Consider the following 20257-nt stretch of genomic DNA (forward strand, 5'->3'; position numbering starts at 1 on the left):
CACCGCGAAAATAAAACCACCGCGAATATGTCAAGGTATACAGTATTGTCTTGTCTCCATTCTTGTCTTGTCTTTAATGTTGCGGAAGAGCTACAGTAGGCCCGTCGTCACCTTTGACCTGTGATGCAAATCAATCATTCAATATATGTACTATCTATGCAAACTTTCCGCCATCTTCGATTTGAAGGTCACCATTGACAATAGTGACATGGCACGCAAGAATGCGTCCATTGAAGGACGCCGATTAGCAAAAAGTAAAACGTAAGATATATATCATTATGAACATCTTTGCCTTAGCTAACTGCATGCCTAAAATGATGGCAATCCTGATGACACTGAAAGCTATCTGCCACTATAATGTCAAGACCATAGCATGTCCGGGACAAGAGATACATTGAAAAACTGCAAGGATAGAATATTCTCATTAACTATGCAGATGTGCTCCTATTTTGCATAATTAGTATTTTATCTTGTACAACATTATCTAAGGTACCTACATACCAAAAATCATGAAAATCTGTTGTTCCTTTCTTGAGTTGTCCCCTTAAGAAGTTTTTGACAAAAATGCCCCTGCTATCCCCAAACTAGCCGCTTGGGGGCCCAGACTTATGTCACTTCTTTCTGAACACAAGAGCTTTCTAAACCCCCAAAATCGTGACCATAGCTTGTTCAGAACGCGAGATAGCAAAACCGGAAGTTACGCTGCAGTACCAAGGAGAGCCGCTAGGGGGCCCAAAATCTAATCATTTCTAGCTTTCATCACACCCCACCAACATACCAAGTATGAAACCAATCCACCCAGCCGTTCTTGAGTTATCTTGTTGACACACAGAAAAACAGACACACAAACGCTACTGGAAATATAACCTCCATGACATTTCATGGAGGTAAAAAGTAACATAAGTGAACGATTTCCCTGCTGTCGCATTTATCACATAGCAAAGGTCATTACGAGTCATATGTGTCAGTTTAGACAGATAATTGTTTTCTCACTGCTCGCTTCTAACTATCGAGGGCGCTGATCATGACCATCGTCTGTACAGGATGGCAGTCGACTTTATATTCGAACCAACCCATCTGTGATATAGTCACGCACAGGCTGATAGCTGTTCTCACTCGTTGAACAGGTTCGTTGCACGAGCACCGATGGTAGCATAGCTAAATAAATTTCTTGTTTGGTGTTCTTCAACACCACATTTGCGAAAAAAGTATATTAGAATCAGATAGACTTATCAGCTACATTTGCATCTTTTCTATAACGTGTTGTAGAGTTTATAATGTAGGAAACAAGTATTGGGATTATTTTGAAACTTAATAACAGAAGGCCATATGAAAACAGAGAGAACATTGCTGACATCCTTCTTAAGAGCCCAAGTATGTACATTTTTGATTGCCCTAACACCGGATTTTAACAAAGGACCCTGGTTTGACATTAAGCCAGTACCGGTGCTGAAGACGTAACCTAAAGCATGGGGCACCTTCTTCAATATCGACATTGGGTTTCAGGAAGACTTTGCATTATTGACAGAATCTTAAGTTTCTTTTATTGCCGGTACAAAGTGACGAGGAACAACTTTTGTAGTTAAAAACGTAACGTTCGCTCTGACGTGTACCCAGTCAGTTTGCGTGAGGCGGCTCTGTGGAACAGGTAAGTGGTGTGTTTTCTTGACGCTGGATTTTCAGTTTCAGCAGTTCAACGATGTTTACATGTCGGGGCGTTGCAGTTATGTTCACGTCAATACTAAATCTTAGTTTTTTTACCTTATTTGGGACACCAAATGCTTTAACTATCTGTCGGTAATACGTATACGGCCTCAAGGCGTGTTCTATACTTGTTGTTCCACTGAAAACTTTGTCCGCACGTACGCGCGATTGAGAACTAGAAGAGAAAAATTGAAGAACAGAACAAGATTGAACTCTCAGCTCAAACAATCTCCGATTTGTTAAGAAACAGCATACTACGTCAGTGGAGATAGATCCCCAATTCAGTCAAATGTGGCTCGGTCACTCTCCCTTTGAACAAGCGAAAAAAGTCATCGCCACACAAATACGTACGTTGGCATTCAAATCCACCCAATTGCCAAACAACTACATTGACATGATGTTTTCTGTTTCTGCAATACGATTCATAGGCGCTTAAAAGAAGTGTTTTCCTGGCGGCAGTCAAGCTGTTAGAGGACTTTTTGACGCACAAATCACCGAAATACGTGTTTTGAGAAGTTATCTGTAAATTTTGTAAGGATTTGGTAAGAATTTTCTGTCATTTTATATACAGTCTTCCTACGTGCCTGCCTTATTTGAGCCTGAAAAAGCTCAAAGTCAAATAAACAAAGTAATACATAGTTATGATAGCGTGGTAGACAAGCAACATTTGTTTTATTGGTTAATTATTACTGTAGATTCCTTTATTTTCGCGGTAGGAGGGGGAAGTTTTTTATGGTGTTAGCGTTAACATTTGAAACTGTAGAACAGTAGAACTAAATAACACACACTGGCGGTGCCATGACATCTCAGTATAAAGAGGTCACCGCAAAAATAAAACCACCGTGAATATGTCAAGGTATGCAGTATTGTCTTGTCTCCATTGTTGTCTTGTGTCCAATGTTGTGGAAGAGCTGCCGTAGGCCCGTCGTCACGTTTGACCTGTGATGCAAATAAATCCTTCAATATATGTACAATCTCTGCAAACTTTCGCCATCTTCGATTTGAAGGTCACCGTTGACTCTCTTGGCGCTCTCATGGCGATCTCTTTGCGCTCATCGTTGCATCGCCATCCTCGGCGCTCTCACGGCGATGGTATGACAGGGTTCCATACCATCGCTCTCACCGCGCTCCCATGGCGACCTTGGCGATTCGACCGCGCTCTCACCGCGATAGGCAAATTTGCCATCGCCGTGAGAGCGCCGTCAAGTGGAATGGGGGTATAAATGCGACGGTGCTAATCACTCGTTGAACAGGTTCGTTGCACGTTCACCGATGGTAGCTTAACTAAATGTAAAACTTGTTTCGTGTTCTTCGACCCCTCTACATTTGTGAGGAAAGTGCGTTAGAACAAATAGACTTATCAGCTACATTTTTTCTTCTTTTTATAACGTGTTGTAGTCTACAATGTAGGAAACAAGTATCGGGATGATTTTTCATTGCGCTAACACAGGTCCTGGTTTGACACTAAGCTGTCAATACCGGTACCTAAAGAAATTAACATGTGATTCCCTTTTCAAAATCGACATTGGGTTTTCCTAAGACTTCGTATTATAGACAATTTCTTAGATAGCTAGCACGACGTGACGAGGAACACCTTTTGAAGTTAAAAACGTACGTAACGTTCGCTCTGACGTGTACCCAGCCAGTTTGCATGAGGCGGCTCTGCGGAACAGGTAAGTGGTGTGTTTTCTTGAAGCTGCATTTTCAGTTTCAGCACTTCAACAGTGTTTGCTATTGAAGTCACGTTGACTTCAATGCTAGAACTTCGTTTTTGACCTTCTTTGGGACACCAAATGCTTAAACTTTCTGTAGGTAAACAGCATACGGCCTTCCTTGTTGTTTCACTGAGAGCTTTGCCCGCTGCGCGCAGGCACGTACGCTCGATTGAGTATCAGAAGAGAAAAATAATGAATAACGGAAGAAGATTGAACTCTCAAACAATCTCCGGTTTGAAAGCATATTTCTCGAAGTTAAGAAATAGCACACTGACTGAGCAGAGATAGCACTAAAACGTCAAACAATCCCCGTAGATTCGCTTTTCAGTACAATAGAATTTTGCTGCTCGGTCACGCCCCCTTTGAGGCCACAAAATGTAACTTTAAACTTAATCCGAGCCATTTTCAAATTCTGCCTGGCCACGGCGGTCGCAGCTTGATATGTTTAATTTGTCTTTATGCCCTCTGACCCCACATGTATTTCTCAAAGGTAATGGATTTGACGGTGTTTAAGCGCTCTGACGGCCCTGTAAGTCAAAACAGACGCATTGGACGAAAGTCGATCGAGCCCCGTCCAATTTTTCACGTGACAGATACAGCGTAAAATACGGTCGACGCTAGGGCAATTTTGAAATTCGGCAAGCTCCCGGTGCGGGGACCTACAAATTCTAAAAAAGGCTAATGTATTATGATATCAGTTTTTACTCAGCCTACTCTATGTGTTCATATACTGGATTCAAAAGCTTGGATTCATTCTTACTCAATTACGTTGGTATTCTACGCAACTACATGGTATATCTTCTTTTTCTTTCTAATGCTGCCCGATTTATAGCCGTTAAAAGAAACTTATTTTTACGGTGCCATAAGTTGTTATGCATGGGACTTTTCGAAACACGTACACATATCATAGAAGTACATGTTTGGTGAAGTTATTTGTGACTTTGGTGAGAAATCACATGCAGTCTGCCTAATATGTATGTAAACAAAGAAATACGCGGAAACGATAGAGAATGTTGTAGACATTTGCTGAATAGTTGGCCTATTACTGTAAATTGATTTATTTTTGCGGTAGGGATTTTTCGCGATATTTGATTTGGAATTCACGGTTGAAACAATTAAAATAACAACTAAGAATAGATACACATAATACGCATTCGCTGTGTCATGCCTTCTCGGTTTAAGATCACCGCGAAAATAAAACCATCGCAAACATTTCAAAATGTATACAGTATTGTCTTATCTCCTCTCAAATGTTGTCTTGTAACTAATTTTGTGGAAGACCTGCCGTAGGCCCATAGTCGCCTTTGACCTGCCTGGAATCGTCTCTCCCACCTTCGTTTACACGCTCACTCGCAGTATAGAACTCCCAGCAAGTTGGAATGGGCTGCTTTTCTCCTGATAGCTCTGACACGTTACAAACTCGGGAAACAGGGCCTCTGAAGAAAAAGTGACTGATCCACTAATTAATGTTCAACGATGTTCACCTGTACATGGCTTCCAAATGCTACAAGTAAGAAGTTCTCGTCATTTACCACAATGACATTATAGCATTTTCTCATTGATTATGCAAATCAGCTCTTTATTTTGCATGATATTTGTCTATCAATATTCTTCTCTTTCTCAGTTACAAATGTTACATGAAGCAATGGTCCTATAATGGAACAGAGCGTGTTTAAACGATTGAATTATGCAAAATAGATTCGAAGGTGCATGATTAATGTGCAATTATATTAAGCATCACTTATGCAATCAACACACCAAAATGATGACAATTCATCAACTCTTTCTTGAGTTATTCCCTTTCAAAGTCTGACACTAAACCGGCCCTGCAGTTCCAAAACAAGCCGCAAGGGGAACAAAGCTACACCACGAGCTTACTGTCTACCACTCAAAAATCATAGCCACAGCATGTCCAGAACGTGAGATATTAAACCCGGAAGTTCCGCTGCAGTACCATAGGAGGCCGCTAGGGGGCCCAAAATATAATCGTTTCCATCAATATCTACTCACATACCGAATGTCAATACAATCCATCTAAGCGTTCTCGAGTTCTGCTGGTCTTTTACAAACATTCAAACATACATACATACATACACAAATGGTACCCCAAACATAACCTTGTTGGCGAATACGGAGTACTTACGTAATTCCAAGCCCCTGAAGTGCCAGGAATCAGCTTCGTTTACACGCTCACTCGCAGTATAGAACTCCCATCAAGTTGGAATGAACTATTTTTCTCCTGATAGCTCTGACACGTTACAAACTCGGGAAACAGGGCCTCTGAATAAAAAGTGACTGATCCACTCAAGAGGCCCCATAGCCAAAATAGTTAACTTGAAGTTATTCATATGTGATCGATATCTTTCTGTTCTAGGCACCATGGCAACCTTCACGTTCACAGTCTTCCTGGTGTGTCTTTTTTGGGGATGGCCGGATGCAAGCGCTCAAGGTAATACCCCCTTTCCACTAGGACGGCGCTCTCGCCGCGCTCTCTCTGCGACCTAGAATTTGACAGAACGCTCAACGAATTCTATAGAAAAGAAACGAATCTTTTTACACCTTGTGTGTTTTGTTGTCTTTTCAGTCACTCTTATACGTTTTATATGATATACCAAGTGTGAAAATTAAGATTACACATATCCTATTTAGGTCGCAGTGAGAGCGCAGCGCGATCGCCGTCTAGTGGAAAGGGGGCCTAAGGAAGATTTACAAAGCTCGGTCTAAATAGAGTCTATTGGGTATACTATTACATGTAGCTGGAATGGAGGCACATTCTGGAACCAAGTTGCTTGTAACCTGTGAGTAAACATCATACGTCGTTTTCCTACTCCAAATTTTCTACCACCGTGTTTTCGGTGTGTCTGAATGTGTGTCTTCTTTTGTGTTCAAAGTTATTCAAAGTTGTATACACTGTCAGTAGAGTGACAGGCAATGAGTGGACAGATGGTGTCACGGTAAAGATCAATCTTGCGAGAGTGACAGGAAGCAGAGTTCAGAGGTTGTAGAACTAGTTATTTATCAGACATGTTAGACATTCTTGGTCAGAGGTCAGTGAAAGGGGCTCCTAGATCACGGGAAGTATTTTTTGTCTGTATTTATGTCTGTTGACGCAAGTGACATACTTTCCATATGCCAGTCACGTTCACCGTAGGCGTAGAGTGACAGGAAGCGATCAATTGACGCTTGTAAGGCCACACTGACTTAATTTTATGGATAACATCCGGATTTTTGTAGTCAACATAACTCAAGAACCACTGGATTGATTACAATGATATTTGGTATGTGGGTAGATGCTGGGAAGACAAAGGTCAAGGTCAATTTTGGGCTCCCTGGTATGTGACCTTGGTAGTGTAGCAGCGTTTTTTGCATCTTTTGACATTGATGTGCCATGGTCTTTATTTTTGGTGGCAGATAGCTCGCAACATATGGAATAGGTAGTGTGTGTTTTGGGCCCCCAGCAGGTTGCTCTATAACAGCAGGGGCATTTTTGGTCAAAACCTTCTAAGGAGGATAACTAAACAAGACAAATGTACATGATATTTGGAATGTAGGTAGCATAGACAGAGGTGTACAACTTAAAGTGAAAATTATGCAAAATGGCATTTAATTTGTATATCTGATAAGGAAAATCTATATTTGTAGTGTTTTCCATTGTAGGGCTCAAAAACCTGTAATATATGTAGTTTGTGGCAGGCGGAACATTAACAGATACCAATTATGCAAAGAAGTCCCTAGTTTGCATAAGTAATGTAAAAGTGACATAATTCCTCTAAATGGTTGGACAATCAACGCTGTGACCGGTGTAAGTTATTTAAAGCTGTACATAACCAAGCATAGATTGTTTAGATGTAGAAGTCATTTACCTAATCAGACTATTTCATGAAGATATGAGGTCGCCGAACTCTTGTTTCATTTGTGTTGCAGACGCAGACCAAGTAACGTTAGCAAACCTGAGGGAAAACCTGCAAAGTGCCATAGAGCTGGAGTGGGCCACCATCCCTCCGTATCTGAACGCTGCCCTCAGCATCAAGGACAAGGAAGGCACAAACACGCAGGTGGATGGTATACTGTGGAGCATCTTGGCGAACGAGATGGATCACATGGCGCTGGCGGCCAACATGCTGAACGCCATAGGCGGGGCGCCCGTGCTGAACGCAGCCACAGCACCACGGTACCCGGGATCCCTCCCCGCTGGCTGCCTCCCGGGCCTCACCGTGACGCTGGAGAAGATGACGAGGGCTCACACGGAAAGGGTGTTCATGGGAATCGAAACGCCCGAATGTGAAGACTCCGTCACAAAATTCCACTATTATCTCTCAAAAGCGGCATCCCGAGAAGCATCCAACGAAACGTCTCAAAGGGTGGAGGACGCCTTTCCTGGACTACTGGCTAAATGTAACGAAACGGGCTACATTCCAAACACCATAGGTGCGATTTACATCCACAAGATTCTATGCCCCATGCTGAACCTGGAGAGGGAAGCACAAGACCACGGAACGACCATATTCACAGGAGATCCCGGGCGTCAAGTTTCCCTTTTCCCCAGTGTCTTCCCAGTCAACAACCTTACCACAGCTATCAAAGCTATTGCCTCCATCATTTCCCAAGGAGAGGGCGGAGATGCTTGCAACCCGTATGTTGATGACCAGTTCACTGGCAGCGATGACAAGGTACCGTCTCACTACTTCAAGTTTGCCGAGATCGTCAACGGCAAGGAGGTGGAGTATGGAGGTAATTCTTGCCCGGCGAGAGACCCGTGGTGCCAGGATTACTTTTCCCCGTGTGATGGTAAGAGCTGTGAGGGCGTGATTACCTTCAACGGACAGCAAGTACCCTTCAATGAAAACGAGGTGTGGCCAATCATCTCCAACCCCAGCTCCGATCTCTACCCTCCTGGATTCAGGACAAGGGTACTGTCAGACGCTTTCAATAGAAATTACGTGGAGCTTATACAGTGCCTGCATGATGCTTTGAACGGACAGCCGGACAAGCTGCGGAATGAGTGCATCTCTAGCATGACAAGTCTAAAACGCATTGGCAACATACTCGTGCAGACACCCATCTATGCAGGACGTGATCCTGCCGTCGGTCCCAACGTCTCTCCCACCTACGAGTTCGACTTTGGGGTGCAAGAACAACAGCAACAGCAACGTAATGAGCTTTAAAGTGCTTATGACATAAATGACATCAGAATACAACAATTCGTATCATATTCAACAACAAAAGTATGATTGAATCAAGGAGGTTATGATTGACTGTATCACCTGTAGGGTCCTTATCCCCTTGTATTGTCCATACCCCACGTATAGTGCCGTACCCCCTTATTAAAATTAAGTGTCCGTATCCCCTGTAGTATCCCCTGTACTGTCCATCCCCCTGTATGGTATGTACTCCATTCTTGGGTTATTATGAAATTACTGTGAAAAATTGCTTCTATTCTGACTCTTATTGCTATTATCAACAGAGTCGTAAAGACTTAGAAATTTTCTTCATATAACATCATCAAAATGGTATATCCGTACCGTAAATACCCCTGTATTTTCCGTGCCCCATGCAGTGTCAGTACCTTCTGTGGCGTTCAGTATAACCGTTTGTACCCAGTATGCATGGTTTCCGTATCCCTGTAGTATCCGTACACCCACCCTTTAGTGTGGGTACCCGTTGAAGTGTCTGTACCATCTGCGGTGTCCTTGGCACCTGTAGTGTCTGAAGCTAGCCCCTGAAGTCCCCGTATCCTCTATAGTGTCAAGTTCCTTCTTCTAGTGACGTGTCTGTACCCCCTGTAGTGTCAGTATCCCCTGACATTATTTGCATAACAGATCCATTGTATTTGATGATAAAATGGATCATGTAATGTTACATGACTAATGTAACTTTGTATACAATAAATACCTCTTCTGCATGACTTATCAGATGGTAATACATGTTCGATGGTAAATGATGGTAACTCTATGCTTGTGAATGCCATAAAGATTAACAAGATTCTTTAACCATAACGTATGCAAATTAGGATGACATCTGCATGATTTCTGAGAAAATGCAACTTTTAATATGGTATCAATGAAGGTAATATCATTTTGTCTCTTCTCCTTGTTTTGCCTCACCTACCCAGATTGCTCAGACCTGTACCCTGGCCTGAACCCTACCAGGAACTACCGCAAGTACCAGGACAAGTGCTTTTGGGCCTCCGCCAGGAACAACGGGCGGCTGGACTACATGGCAGCCCGACAAGTGTGCGAGTCTCATGGCGGGACGTTGGCTATGATCAAAGATGCTGGCGTGCAGGCATTTATCAAGAACCACCTGAAGAATAGTAGCGGTAGAACTCCATGGTAAATAATAAAAGTATTGGCTAACTAATCAAACATAGATTGCTTTTCTGACTTTTAAAAAGTAACAGGATAAGCTAACTCGCCATTGGTGGGGTCTTTCTCAGAAGAATACTTGTAGTGGATATTGGCCAAAATGACTAAATGACCATCCAATCTGAAGTACACCACAAGAATAAATCTAGACAAGCAATATTGTATTCGTTAACTAATAAAACATATTTCCGATTGGCATATTTGCTGTGTATACATAAGATTTATTATCGATACAAGTATTTTTTATCTAAAAAAAGGATAGCAATAGCTTTCTTCGGTTTCTTCACATGTAAGAAGGAACTACGACATGTTTTTTTCGTCGTAGGAAGTACTGGATTGGCCTGGATGACCTGAACATGGATGGTGAGTTCGTGTGGAATGACGGGACCCCACTGGGAAGCTATCGTAACTTCCGGACCAACAGCCGTAACGAAGGCAGCTGCGGGGTACTGTGGATGACTCGACGCAAAGCGCGTTGGTACTACGAGAACTGCGGTGTGAGGCTGCCCTACATCTGTCAGATGGGTGAGCAACAACTTATTTTACACTTTCAAAAAACTAAATTTATATGTAACGCTGTTCACCTTTATCCTTAGGTATCAAATATCCGCATAAAAGTGAACTAGAATTTTATCAATTTCCAAGACATCAGACAGTTCAGTAGGGATTAAATGTAATGTTTACGACCTTGTCATAGTCAACCAATGGCCAAAGCCATTTTTCATTAGGCACATATTACATAATACACAATTATGTCACACTTCAAGTGTAACATCCAGAAACTATAAAGCTGAGACTCCAAAGTGTTGAATAATTTTATTAGACAGATGTCACTGATACTTTCAATTGTCTGAAATCATAGTCTCTACTAAACTCGTCGGCTGCAGAAGACTGAATACTCAAAATTTACTAGAATATTAGGAATAATCAAAGCTAAAGGAAACGCTGGACAAGAGGGAAAATTGCTTGATTAACCTAATTCAGAGGAGTTAGCCAATGTCTGCGTGCTATTCTAGCTACGGCATCAAATATCACAACTGGTTTATTGTCTAGCAAATGAACGGTTCACCATGTTCTGGTCACTTTCTACCATTCATTCAGACACTAGTTAACATGACAAAAGAATAATGAAAGAACAATAAAAACGTTGGGGACTACATGTACATTCACCATAGAATGTATGTTTAAATTCAGCATCACAATCTGACATTCAATGTGTTAGATATGTATTTTATTACAAACAACTTATATGCCTCTTACAGACTACAATGTGAACAAGTAAGATGATGATTTACGTGACGTCATCCGAACAGCCTTATGACGTCAGAACAACATTACAGCAGCACCAGAATGTTGTCAAATAAAGACAAGTAATGAAAGAGTCGTGCCTTCAATAGAATACAGTATAACATACTATATCTTAGTCCACATTTTGATTCGATACTACAAAACAATATAATACTGATCTACTACTTGCTACATGTAGTATTAGTGGTTTGTAAGATTTCTTTGATCCCAAAGTTAAGGTACTGCCACACTATCCTAAATGTAACATACACTTACGTGTAGTTTCCATTCGCTACTTACCTTTTGCTCATTTAGAGGGTACCATTTCAAGACCTTTATGATACTGTAGTATGAAATTCAATTAGGATCATTAAGGAACCTGTGGATTAACAGAAATCTGGAGACAGTCACAATTTCTCTGAATGTCTCATATTTCGAAAGCCTTTCTTTTATGTTTATAGGGATACTTACAGGGATGATCTCTTTAATATTTTATAATCTTATATCTTTTCCTCTGCATAACTGCATACCTTCATCACTGTACAGGTTACATTGGAAACCACCTATACCATATAAATACTAGTTTGTATTGATCACATTGAAAACTGTTTAGAAACCATTGCAACCACTTCTTTTGCATTCAATATGTGTTAACAGTGAAAAAAATGACTATTCAACAAATCTAAATCTTCAAAAAAATTTGTATAGTGCATACCTAGCACATCGAATGGTGCAGATCTTTATAATTTAGAAATATAACTCCATAACTTACTTGCATTACAATGGTACCTGCGTATGCAAGTGGTATTTTGAGTAATGTATTAGGTAGGTGATAACATTAGGTTATACGTACTTATATATTATACTGCTCATCAGCTCATAAAGGACAAATGTCGAGCAATAGAATGACGAAGTATAAGGTCCAAATGTAGACTGCAATTATAGCACATGTACATCTAACGAATGAATGTGAAAAACTGAAATGGAGAAGCAGGTACGTACTGCAATATCCATAAAACGTTGAAGAAACAGTCGGAAAATTCATTGGTTTCTATTTTCAATTGGAGAGAACATGTAAGCCATGATATATGTAAGACCAGTCAACTGTCTATGTACAAAGTGTTATTGTGCTATTTTGTGTTGCAGTCAAATTTGTTTCTTTAAAAATGCAATCATAGCACTAATAATCATCGTTTTCAGCTGGGTCATAAGTTAGGTCAATATAAATTTCATTGTCGTGGCACACAGCTTAGCGTTCAGCATCTTCTAGCCCTAGTTTGATTGCTTTGACAATAAGTTACACACATTGTATTAACGTTAAGTCAAAGTTAACCTAATGAATGGCGTTCTCTGTGATCCAAAATTCTACTTCAAGTCAGTGTTTGATGGACAAAAAAATCTGCAAGCATTCAGACATGAAGGTATAAATTGATACAACAATGAGTAGCGTTCTGGTATATTTAGAATCAGGTTCATACATAATGGATTGTAAAATGTACGTGATCATATTTTATCTGTAGCTGAATATTGCCAATCACCTCAACTATCTCTCCATGATTTTCAATGCCAGTCACATAGAAGTATATGTATATATATATAATCAATGACGTACAACATATACAAAGTCAATATCTAAATATAAAACACCCCAGGCGAGATGCAACAGTAATGATGAATGAATCATCACTTTCAAGGCCGGTGAAAAAACAAAAGGACCACATGCCTAGAAATCAAACAGAAGCAACAAGTAAGATCTTAGAGATTGTAAAGGAGATGAAATTCACCCATGATAAAACAAGTTGTATGCATCATTATCATATCCAGTGATACATTTGTAAGTGCTGTACTATTTCATAATTCCATCAATGGATAGTAAAGACAGCAAGAAAGATTCAACACCTATTTAGCCTAATACTTCTATCATCCATTGACATATAAAATCACAAGGGTTGTTTGATCATGGAAACATGGCTGACATATAAAATACATAATTTTACTGGTGTGAAGCCATATAGCAACAGTGACAACTACCATAGACATATAATAACCATAAAATAGGTTCTAAATCTTATTAATTATTATATGTGTATTTTTACGGGTGCAGACCATAATTTGGCATAAATGACAGATGGAGTGAAAAAATATGGTAATTAGCACTTTATCTCCATGAAAAAATTGGCATTACCTTTTTTTCCAATAAATTCCTGTCCCAAAAAGGAAAGTCTATTAACGTTATATTCTAATGTCGTACGTAATGACGCATAGGAATGAACTAAAGAATTGACCAACAAAAATTCATTCATTCAATCAATTCAACTAATGAGAATTGCAAGTACAAAGTGACCAGAGCCATACTATAATATAATCATCAGGCATGAACCAGTGGCGGCAACACAGAAAAATCAAGCTGAAACCCTTTTTTATTTTTTCAATGATGGAAATTTCATTAAAGCTAGCTAGTTTACCAGCAAAATTTACCCAGGAAAATTAATGAAGGAAATGGCGCTTGAGAGAGTTCTCAAATATGTTGTAAAAGTGAAAAAATTTTCATGACTTTATAGCGCAGGAACGCAAGTTGTTCATGGTTAGGCCACGTTGATTTGATTATATGGATGACATCCGCGCTCGCACCAATTTTCGACCATTTCCAAAAAAAAAAAAAAGTTTTCGACCACACAATAAATTGTGCAAAGCAGCTAAAAAATGAGCACAAATATTCCGTAGATTGAAAAAAAAAAGTATCAGAAAACAGATAACTAATGCCATATATAGAATGCCAAAATGAATCTAAAGTCAAAGAATAAGATGTGAAAGGACGGAAAGAAAAAAAATCTATTGTTGGTTGGGGGAAGTACCAGTACAGAAAATTCAGGTCCAGAGGATCATGGTATACCATACTATGTGTGTTTAGTCCTATGTTCAACCTTCCTGGCCACTTTGATTTCATACTGAAGGCAACTTTTTTTTTGGCCAAACTTTTTTTTTATTCGCTCGCTCGCATCAATTTTGGAGTTCCCGGAGGATGTCATCCATATAATAAAATCAACATGGCCTTAGTTGAAAGCAAATGATGGAAATGTTTGGACATATATGGTTGCTAGGAGTGCAACAGGGTGTTGGTGTATTTATAGACATGTTTTTCGAAAAATAGCATTAAATATTTACGATGATTCAATATCTCTTTTGATGTCTAATTATGTGTCGAGCGATGCAGACAAAAGGCTGTTGATATCCTTTTGTTATAAGAGGCATTTGAGGACACACCCTGGTATTAGTAACGAAGCACCTTTCTATTTTATCACAAATAACACCGGATTTCAAACGTAACACTATACTCACATAAAATCAAAGCGACAGACAGGGAGCATTGAAAATGTTTTTTTTTTTTTTGTATTTTTACCTTTGCCAGAATGGCTAAGGTTATGTTTTAGGCTTGTGAGTCTGTGTGTCTGTGTGTGTGTGTGTGTGTTAACAGCATAACTCGAGAAGCCTTTGATGGATCCCAATGATATTTGGTAGGTGGGTAGAGGTCGGAAAACGAAGGTCAAGTTCGATAATGGTACTGCTAAGGTACTGCTAAGGTACTGCAGCAGAACCTCAATTTTTTATATCTCGTGTTCTGGACATGCTGTGGTCATGATTTTTGACTGGTAGATAGCCCTTGGGGCAGAGAGTAAGTGCTGTGAGTTTGGATTCCCTAGCGGCTTGTTTGGAACTGCAGGCGCCGGTTTCCTTTCAAACTTTGGACGAGAATAACTCTACAACGTGTTGACGGATCGTCATGATTTTTGGTATGTAGATAGAATGAGTGATGACTTACATAATGATATACTAATTATGCAAATCAACAGCTGATTTGCATAATTAATGAGGAAAATTTATAAATCCACTGCATTCCATGATAGGACTTTCAAACTTGTTACATATGTAGCTGGGAAGGAGAGAAAAGTCGATGGATATCAATTATGCAAATGATGGCCTCATTTGCATAATTAATGAGAAAATATGAACATGTTGACAGATCATCATGTCTTTTGGTATGTAGGTAGCGTAAATGAAGACCTACATAATGAGATACCAATTATGCAAATCAACAGCTAATTTGCATAATTAATGAGGATATTTTATAAATTCAAACTACATTCCACAATAGGACTTTAAAACTTGTCACATATGTAGCTGAGAAAGAGAGAAATGTCAATAAATATTTATCATGCAAATGATGATCTCATTTGCATAATTAATGAGAAAATATGAACGTGTTGAAGGATCGTCATGATTTTTGGCATGTAGATAGCCTAAGTGAAGACTTATATAATGTGATACTTATTATGCAAATTAACAGCTAATTTGCATAATTAATGAGGAAAAGTTCATAAATCCACTGCATTCCATTATAGTACTTTCATCAAAGTTGTCACATATGTAACTGAGAAAAAGGGAAGAGAAAAAGGGGTGTATTTAAAGACTTTGAAAGAGAATAAGTCAAGAATAGATCAAAGGATCATCATGATTTTTGGTATGCTGATAGATATCGTAAATTGTAACTTGGGATCTAATTTGCATAATCAATGCCGCAATTTTATAAACCAACTCCAAGCATACAATTATAAAGAAAATGAAATGAGTAATGCATTTGTCTACAGACATCATTCTACATAACAAACCTGGTTTATTTGGCAAAGGTATGTGTTCGTGGAACTCTAGTTTTTAAATGTTAAATATGGCGTCACTTTCAATGAATGTTAACAACTTAAGACGTGAGTTCTGGCACTTGGCAATTTTGTTCCCTCCCCTGATTGTGACTGTTGATAACATATCGTACAATCACATAGCAATGTTCATTATGAGTCATACGATGAAGGGATACATTTTACACTTTTATTGGCCAAGGGCGTTTTCAGCATTTTAACTGCCTTTTAGCAACAAGTGTGGACCTGAAAACGCGTCGGTCCCTGTTGAGAACAGTCCACGATAGACAGGGCACGAACTCAGTGCCTTTTAGGAACCCCACCATGAAAGTACTTGGCCTGCTGATCGTGATGGTTGGGTTTTTCCGCCACGTTGACGCACAGTTTCCGAGGGTGTGTACCAACGATGCCTCATTGGAGAGTAAGGTGTGCTGTCCCATTCCGAAGGGCTTCACCGAGCCGTGCGGTGGGCCTGGGCGGGGCCAATGCGCCAACACCCCCGACCCCACCGTGGAAGACCCAGCCTGGAAGTACGCGTACCAAGTGGACGACCGGCGCCACTGGCCGATGGTGTTCTTTAACAGAACCTGTGCGTGTGAGGGCAACTTCAGCGGGCACGACTGCACAAAGTGTACCTGGGGATACCGTGGGCCGGACTGCAATATAAAACAGCCGCCAGCTGTGCGCAGGAACATTCGGGACCTTAGCGCTCAAGAGAAAAAGACGCTCCAGCGCTACTTTGACCGCGCGAAGAACACTACCAGCGACTTCGTCTACGCTCTGGAGTTCAGAGATAACATCAGGGGAAGCGAAGACTTCGCCAATGTCTCAGTGTGGGACTTCTTCGTGGCGGCGCACTACTACGCCAGCCGCGCAACCACGCCGCCCTTCAATACAGGTACTATTTTTATAATACGACGGTGAGTCAAAAAGTAATGGAAGTGGATTTATAACAGACTCATTTTTAATCGAATGAGTTGAACTTTGGCAACAAGGTAAGGGTTGTTATCCTCTTGCATTACTTTTTGACTCACCCTCGTACAAACCGACCAAGTAAGCACTGCACTGAATTGCACTGTAACTAACAATAACATTGATCGATTCATTGCATTGTTTATCTGTCAACATCCTAATGAAACTACAAAATCATTCACCATATTTTGATAAACACAAACGCGCAATAATATTACGTATACATGTACTACAAATATCACCACACAATCTTTTACTGTAAGGCCACACTGACTTGAATTTATGGATGATATCTGCGCGCGCACCGATTTTTGCCAGTCTTTACCAAAAAAGTGGAAATTGTGCCTTTCTCGGAGCTGCAGTCAAAGATTAATTTCAATGCTGAAGTGGTATCTCTCCTTGGTGCCTAGTTAATTATTACAACCGCACTCCTTTGGAACAACGAATACGTGGATATTGCTATCTAATTAGAACAGAGGATGAACAGCATTTGTAGTAGAATGTAGATTATACAACAAAGAGAGAGCTGAACTTTATTCATAGACTGATAGAACCTATGTTTCCCCACTTCATACATCTGAGTAACACAGACAAATTCATATTCCTTATGAATTTAGACAAACCTTTGCTTGTAAAACCTATCTGTTCCAAAATTTTCAGTATCACAAGGAAGCGAGAAAAACCACGATTCTTGTGTTGGTCGACATTGTATATATTTCATGTATCTGTCACTTGGCTATCATTTTGTTGCGGCCTGTACTTAACCCAACGCCTCATTCATTCATTCATTATCGGGGGGCCCATACGCCCCTTCCAGCTGGCTAGGTGGCATCATCATCGATTGGCATGCCATCTATGTTGGGCAGGGCTGGGTGGGGGCAATTAAGGGTTGGCCTGGATTGGACAGATCACTTCATTTCACTTTCATTAAAAAAATTAATGAATCTTTTCTTTTTTTGCGCGCGCATCAGTTTTTGGATGTCCAGAAGATGTCGTCTATAACATCAAGCCAGTGTGGCCTAAAAGATGCCCGGTATAAATTGATATTACATTTAATGGGTATAATAGCATATAGTACAAACTTCATTTTTCCAATTTTGATATCAAATACTTAGGTATCTGTAAGACGGAGGAGGACTGTTCCCTGGACTTCGCTCACGAAGGCGCCGGATTTCCTACTTGGCACCGCGCGTACCTGCTGGAGTTTGATCGGGCCGTGCAAGAAGTCAACAACGATCCCGACTGGACCTTGCCGTACTGGGATTGGGGCGCAGCGGAGGACAACCAGTGCGACATCTGCACCAACGAGTACGTCGGCGCCAACGATGCGGACGGCAACCTGGACTCGAGGTCTGTCTTCGCCAGCTGGGGGACCATCTGCGCTCACCTAATCCCGTTCGACGTCGCCACCCACAGGAACCACACCAGACCGTGCAATGTGACCGAAGTGCTAGGAAAGCTGAAAAGGAACCCCGGGAAAGCGGACACGGACAGCCTCGGGGAGTCAATGAGTCGCCTACCCCTGGCGACCGAGGTGGACTTCGCCCTTCGTTTCCCAACGTACGTCACGCCTCCTTACAGCAGGACCTCTAACTGCAGCTTCCGGAACCTGCTGGAGGGGTTTCGCCGACACCAGCACCGGCAAGTACCGGCCTACCATGTGAGCAGAATTATTTCTACTTTTTATTAACCTCTATTCTGTACCGCAAGATGTAGCTAAGCCGCACACGTGCAGCCTGGTTCAAAGTTGCTTGGCCAAAAAGACGAGCCTTATCGAAGTCGCATACCGCTACCGACAGCTACTCGAAGAATCATCATGCTTCAATTGAGGATGACTTCTTTATCTTTTCCTTTCTCGTGCAGTTCCTCGTGGTACTGCTTTAAGCTTTCCAAGATAAAAATGCGTACCATGAGAAAAACGCACAAAACACTGCAAACACTGAATCTGACCCAACATCTGCTTGAAGTTTACCAGCCGACGACGCTGGTCTGACCTTAGAACTTGATCTGAACTTCTACAAATGTCACTATCAGTCCAGCTATGTCATAGATTGTTGATGTAGATATCGCTCAACTCTAAGTTTCCCTCCATGTACAGAACATACGACAACGGTACACGGGTCTCTGGAGCTCACACCATGCATAACCAAGTGCACATTTACCTGAACGGCACGATGTCTCACGTCCCCTCCGCAGCGAACGACCCCACCTTCTTCCTGCACCACTGTAACGTCGACCGCTTGCTGGAGACGTGGATTCGTCGATACGGGTGAGTGGCCTCTTATACATCTTAGGGGAAGTTTCTTTTTCGTTGTCGGGCACAAGCGGTGAATGTTTAATATGTCTGGCAATGATATGTGTTTATCAGTTTCATTTGCTTTTATTCCGCGTGCGCCTTGTTTATAAGCTTTATAGAACCGATGACAGGCACCATGGCCGGCGTGTTGACGCTGCCGTTCAGTTTCCTAATTTATGCAATGCGTCCTGATTTCCGATGGCTTCCGTTTGCAACATCAATTTGACGACGGATCTCAAACTGATGGAGTCTAGCTGAAAGTGTGTTCATTACTATATATTAAATGTCCAGAACTACACGTGAGGACTATGATCAGCCGGAGACTTTGATTTATTTGATGATTGGTTGGTTATTTAGGGCTTCTTACTCGGCTCAGCCGGCGACAGGAGCCTCACCTGGCGAAAACCGCTATGAGCACATCGTGCCGTTCTTCCCGCCATACAGCCACGCTGACATGTTCAAACCGTCCACAGAGTTAGGCTACGACTACCAGGAGCTTCACGGAGAAGGTACAATGTTTGCTCCTCTTCGGCAAATTGAGTAGGATACCCTTATGTCCGCCCCTTATACCTGCAGTGACTCCTTACATGCGCACTTAGCTTGTGATCAGAAGCTATTGTAACACTGTATCTTATTCTTAAAGATCATTTGTCTCTTTAATGTATAAACTACAATCTACTACAAAATGTTGTTCATCTTCTATTCCATCTACATTACAGATCGTTGTTCCAGAGGTGTGCCGTTGTGTTTTGGTTTCAATGTGTAATCAGTGGCAGCTGATTCGCAGTTCTGTAACGGTAGTCCTGTGCTGATTATTGCCTATGTTCAGATAATGTTCTTCATTATATAAACAATTATTTATCTCCCATGTAGGGATGGATGGAGGGAGCGACCTGGGAGAGTGCAGTGCACCGCACCCGGAAGGCGTGTCTCCGGGTGTGATCGGGATGGGAGTTGGCATTGCGTTAGGGCTTGTGCTTCTTCTTGCCGTTGCCGGTCTGTTGTGTTTCCGGTACGGTCCCAAAATTCCGCAGCGTCAAGTCGGCGACGCAGACATGGATATGTCCGAGCGGTCATGAGCAGAAAGAGTTTTTCCAGGCCTTCCGGGGGCCTTAGTAATCTCTAAGCAGATTGTAAGATTGTAAAATTTTCTGAGCCTGCAGCGGTTGACTCGCAGCTATTCGCCGCTCTGACAGCCACTGTACCGTTGGGAATTCCTTACTACAT

General features: G+C 41.3%; 1 protein-coding gene across 1 annotated transcript; it reads left to right on the forward strand.

Annotated features, from left to right (window-relative positions):
• Positions 1-16086: 16086 nt before the first annotated feature.
• LOC118403555 (tyrosinase-like) lies at positions 16087-20035 on the forward strand. The gene is made up of 5 exons (XM_035802290.1): positions 16087-16660; positions 17850-18394; positions 18833-19003; positions 19388-19539; positions 19904-20035. Exons 1-3 carry the CDS (start codon positions 16087-16089, stop codon positions 18878-18880), a joined length of 1167 nt encoding a protein of 388 aa, XP_035658183.1. The 3' UTR covers positions 18881-19003; positions 19388-19539; positions 19904-20035.
• The last annotated feature ends 222 nt before the right edge of the window (positions 20036-20257 follow it).

Source organism: Branchiostoma floridae, chromosome 16 (assembly GCF_000003815.2).
Source record: "Branchiostoma floridae strain S238N-H82 chromosome 16, Bfl_VNyyK, whole genome shotgun sequence".
Lineage (NCBI taxonomy): Eukaryota > Metazoa > Chordata > Leptocardii > Amphioxiformes > Branchiostomatidae > Branchiostoma > Branchiostoma floridae.